This window comes from Rhagoletis pomonella, unplaced genomic scaffold (assembly GCF_013731165.1).
Source record: "Rhagoletis pomonella isolate Grant_MI unplaced genomic scaffold, Rhpom_1.0 Rhpom_scaffold_00001, whole genome shotgun sequence".
Classification (NCBI taxonomy): Eukaryota; Metazoa; Arthropoda; class Insecta; order Diptera; family Tephritidae; genus Rhagoletis; species Rhagoletis pomonella.
The window spans coordinates 9,209,285-9,214,944 of NW_023458555.1; the positions used below are offsets into that span (position 1 = coordinate 9,209,285).

At 37.5% G+C, this 5,660-nt stretch overlaps 1 protein-coding gene across 2 annotated transcripts in view; it reads right to left on the minus strand.

Moving 5' to 3' along the window:
* Positions 1 to 1,642: 1,642 nt before the first annotated feature.
* The window catches only part of LOC118738186, a 34,453-nt gene continuing 30,435 nt past the window's right edge, over positions 1,643 to 5,660 (minus strand). For both annotated transcript variants that reach the window (XM_036469113.1, XM_036469121.1), the window contains exon 4: positions 1,643 to 1,809. In XM_036469113.1, coding sequence (XP_036325006.1) covers positions 1,663 to 1,809 — 147 coding nt within the window. In that variant the 3' untranslated portion in view covers positions 1,643 to 1,662. The remainder of the gene's footprint in view (positions 1,810 to 5,660) is intronic.

Genomic DNA, 5,660 nt, shown 5'->3' on the forward strand with positions numbered 1-5,660 from the left:
AAATAATAAAAGTCCTTTTTTATTAACGGGTTCTATGTAAAAAGGCCTGATTTTTCGATTGAGATGACTTAAAACAATATTAAAATTTACCATCAATGAGTAGAATTACAAATAAATTTTCGTTTGGGATTTTCACTCTGAAAATGGGATAATTTTGGAAAACGTATAGCACCATCGGATAGCCTGTCATATATTCCGAACTATATAACTTGTAGAAGAGCTTTTTTCTTACCTAAGGTTTTACATTTGGAGATTTGGCTCCGTAGATGTTTTGTACGAGTTGCAATCGGACTTTGAAGGAGCCCATGTTTAAGTTGCTTGGCGAAAAGTTGAATTTTAAAAAACTATTCTATAACAGATGCGTTAAAAAATTTTGAAGCCACATCGATTTAGGAAAGGTCCGCGAATAGGTCTGGCACTATGGCAATTATGGAAATGCTAGATATTTGGAGATTTTAGGATTCTAGGACTTCGTCCGAAAGGAGACTTGTACTTGGAAGGTGCACCAAAGATTGGGTTTTATAAAGGACATAACCAATTTGCGAATTATTCCGTGCATTGTTTGAGATGTACTATGTGTCAGATAAAATCAAACACTTCATGCTTCCCTCCTCTAGGCTGACAATTCATTCATCCTTCTGGTAAGTAGGGACATTTTTTATAAAATCTTTATATTGCTTGAGCAGATAATGAACGCGAAGACAATTCAATTTAAAAATGATATAATTTTTATGTTAGGGTGGGTTTGACAATACTTTCTAATACCCAAACTGACGGCTTGATTTTGATGCCCCGGTCATGAGATTTCAGCAAGTCTCTGTCGAAATCTAATAATATATATCGACATAACTCTCTCCAGGAGTGAGTTCCATCGGAGCTTGTCGTCAAGGATTACACCCAGATATTTTACATTTTAAGAAGGAACATTGGCAATACAGCGACAAGTCATTTCATCTACTCATTTGTTCGGAGCGCAAGTGCAGACTGGATAGAATGGAGTTTTGACAAAGTATCGCGAATCTCAATAGTCTAAGAATAGGGACCAGAATAAACTGGCGATAAATACCGTTCAAAGCCTGTATTTAGTTCATCAGGCTCACAAGATGACAGTTTGTATGTATATGGCTGAACCTGGTCTTTGAGAATCAAGAGATGGCTTCTGATGTGCCTTAGAGGATGCGCCGCCGCTTCAAGCAAGTGACTACAGGGGTGAGCAGGTGCGTTAGCAGTCCAACAGCGACCACATGGGCAGGCATTTCGTGGTATTCATAAATTCACGTTATGGTCAGGTCTGAAGCTTCGTCTTCGTCCACTGCTTCCTACTACTCGCCTACTACTACGCCTACTCGCTGTGCACACTTCCACACCAGGAGCATTTTTGTGTGCATCGAAAAATAGTGGCATACATCTGAGCCCCATATTTCGTTCATTTACTTTAAAGTTGCAACCAATTTCTGTTATCTAACCTAACCTTCAGCGCACAGCTTAAAGCTAAGTTGATAGCAGTTCTCCTTGAACGACCTAACTTTTCTTATTTTCATTTCGCTGTATTCCTACTTTATTCCACCCCAACACCCCAGCACCCTCACCCACACCCACACCCAAACATATTAATTTTCACAGTCAGCATCCTTAGCGACCCGACGCGACACAACGCGTTCCCTAGTTGAGTAGCGCGCCAAACGCTCTGCTAAGCACACTCACCTCATGTCCCTTCTGCTGTGCACTGCAATTACTTATATCCAAGGATCCACTTATAAAATCATTCTGTACATCAACAATGAGGAAAGCGTTCACCGGTCTTACAATCTGCGCCAATATTGTTGTTGTTTTTGTTCATACGTTCGTTCGTTCGTTTGCGCACGTTGGTTGGTTGGTTGTGGTGGTGGTGTTGTTAGTATGCGGAGGACGAAAATAGGAGAGAGAAAAAAAGAAAGTAAAGTTAATGTTGGAAATATTTCGGAGTACTTTACAGCCAAACAAGCGCTTGAAGAGTAAAAATTATAAACACTTACACAAACACAATCACACACACACACACACACACATGAACGCTGCGTGCCAGCGAGTCAAGTGAAATTTACAATAGCCGGCAAGTGCCGGAAGGATACTAGCAGGATATGGCGAAATTTGACGATGACAAGGAGGTGTGTGTGTGTTTTTTTGTTTGTTTGGGTTTGAGTTTGCTTAATAATATCGGATATTCATGAGGAGAAAATGAATTTGTTAGACATATTTTTGGCAAATAATTTCAAGTTTGTAAAAATTACACACACACACACACACACACACACACACACACACACACTCACCACTTATGTGTACACTTGTTTTCATGCACTACGACATACAAAAGCAAATTGCCAGCTGTGCCATCAACATTAAAATCACTCGCTAAAAATAACAGGAATGACCCAAGCTAAAATCAGTACATGACAAATTGAACTTTGAAGGAGTGAGCTGAAGTTTTAAAATACATAAATTAAATGACATCGGACAGTGGTAGATAAGTGTTGAAAAAATTTGTAATTTGAAAAATGTTAGGCCTTCGATTATTCGACTTTTTTTCAAAGCAGGTTTCGAAAAATGCCCCTTTGAAAAAACTGGTTCCAAATTTTGAAATTAAACAAATAACGGATAAACCGGTTTTATTCCACATATTTATGTGAAAAATGCACCTTCGGTCTTGATTGAACTTTCTTTTAGTACTTTTTTTTAGTACCTGCACCCTTGCCGCCGTAACCAAGTGATTGAATTTAGAGGAGAAGCTCGGCCAAACACGTAGAAAATCGTGTAAGCGCCAACATTTATTTATTTTTATTTTTGCCCACTTTCTGTATCGATGTCCAGGTCTACAGACGAAGCACCTCAAGCACTTGGGTTCACGCTTCTTCAACAGTCCGGGCGAGATAGCGGAGGTGGAACTGTTGGATATCCTCGGCTTCATTAGGGATAGTAATTGGTTGAGTCTCCATTGGTTACTACTAGGTTTGTTAGTTCATCAAGTGGATATAACAAACCAAAAGACACCCTGAAAATATCTTCTGTATCCCGCTGTTGACTTCCTAACTCCAAGGTATCTTCAGCTTCCCTAACAAAAGTTAAAAGCGGCTTCGATGAGACGCGACAATCGCACAGCATATCGAAACCTGAGTGGAAGATCGTCCCATCTCAGTGGATCAAAAACTCCGCATATGCAGGGTAGTGTAGGGATTTTCATTGAGCAACTAAAATTTAAGTTAACCTTTCGCCTCCCAGATCACAAAAGCGTTTTCAGGTGGAAATAATTGCAATTAAGGACAACCAGCGAAAAGCGCCGATGGACATTTTTTCAATTAGCCAGTCGGAAATGCAGACACTCTCTTCATCCCCAGTTATTTAGATCACAACTAAAAGAGAGTTGGCCTTTGCTCACTGGTCTCTGATCACTTCGAAATTACCCTTATATGGGTCTCGGAGCGGAGGGAAAGGTACATTGGATGAACCTTCTTCTTTCTCTTTTTCTTGAAATTACATCCAGATATTCACAGTTGCAACTCCTCTAAGCAGCCCACTGTATCCATTTATTAATAAAAAAACCACAGCGAGTAACCCCACAGTAGCATAATAATGGAATAACGCTGTGTTGCTCGAGCTTCGCCACAATGAATGAGCTGAGCTGGCCATTATTTAAAAAGTTAATGGTACATGACCTCAATCGGAACACGGGCCAAAGAACTTTTGACGACAAAAATGCAAAAGTAAAATAAAATGAAAATCACTTCCTAGGATATACATACATACATACACAAAAGCGTTTGGGTGCTAAGGAGCACGAACACAGGAAACAAAAATTAAGTAACAATAATCACTTTATAATTTCGGTGATTTCGAGCAGAGAGCACAAACTGGAGATTTCTCTAAAGAAATTGAATTACTTACATGTACATACATATATATAGGTATGTATGTAAGTTATATATGTATGTACATATGCATATATGCATATTTCGGAAACAGTATTTGGAATGAACAGTTGTTCGTTGGGGTGAATCAAAGCGGAAATTTAGCATTTAATAGGTTATTTGAGTTTTCACTTAATTAGAAATTCATTGCATACATTTTTACATTACTGCAAGGTATTATGTATCTATGTACATATATATGTATGTGAATATGTAAGTATGCAAGCAAATTTAATTGAGCAGAAAAATAATAGGTAAAATGTAGTGAGTAACATATCAAAATGCAGTGAAGGTACTGCATATCTCCCTGCTTGATTGACTGACTGGCTGACAAGGCATATGAAGTGAACTTTGAAGGGCAAGAGCAAAGTAATAAATAGCAAAGAAAATTAGTTCCAGTTGTCAGCCCGTGTAACTCTTGGGTGGTGCGTTACTCGTATTTTGTTACTGCCAATTTGAACCGCTTATGTTTTTATCACATTTCCGATTTGCTTCAAAGAAAGTAACACTAGATATTTCAATAGTTAGCAGACTTCTAAATACTAAACGGTTCAAAAAAAGAGTAATCGTTCACTTTTACTTTCCCCCTTCGAAGTTTGACAAAATAACTAATGAATTGTGATTTGCAGGATTTTTTGAAACTATACAAAATTTCATCCGGATTCTTTCGTTACTTCGTGTTACTTATCAAGGTTATTTTAAGATTTTTGGGGAGTTTTTCCGGACTTTCCTTAATTGTTTCGGGATTTTTCGGCATTCTCCGTATTTCAGAAATTTTCAAAACTTTTCCAGATTACCTTAAAATTTTTCGAGATCTTTTCGGGGTTTTTCGTGTTTTACGTTTCGGGGTTCTAAGATTTTGAGGACTAATTTTTTAAGGACTTTTCGGGATTCCTTATGTTATGTTTTTCAGTATCTTCCGGGAGTTTTTGTTAATTTTTGGTTTAGCCGGAAATGCTAAGTTCTATTGTAGTACTGTCGTGTTATTTAAAAGTTACTAAATATATTTGTATTTAATAGAAAAAGAGACCTCGCCTTGCTACCATTTTAAGTCGATTGAACCACTTTTATTTTCCTCTACACAGTTCTGGTTTGTAGGTTGTGTTAGGAACTCGGCCTATAAAAACGAATTCCAATGAAAGCGTACAAAAGTTTTCGGATAGCACTATCGATAGTATCGATAGTTTCAATTTGTGACAACTATCGCTGAATGGTGGTCACTATCGCGATACTGTCGGCAATCTTTTCTCATCGCTTTTTTATTCCATTATTCGACGCGAGTTATAATTTCTACTTGAAGAATTCATAATTATTTGTGCGATCGTGCTATGTTAGGCAATTTTTGTATATGTAGCAACCAAGCAACACCTTCAACAAAAAAATTTTCCAAGAAGTAACGGTAAGCGCTGGGTACTTCAAAGTTCCACTTTATACTAAAATTTAACGAACTACGAATTTAAATTTTTTTGAAGCGAGACTTTGCAGATTGAGATTAAGAACAATATTAAGATTAAGTTTAAGACTAATAATAATATTTTGGCGCTTACAGTATTGCTAAGTATTTGGCCGAGCTTCCCTTACAATTTGTGTTGAGCGTTATGATGTCACAATACAATTTTACGCCGCAAATGGTGTTTAATGAGAAACTATTAGAAAAAACTTGAAACTAATTACGATGCCATCTACGCATAAATACTAAGTAGAGGGCAATGAAAA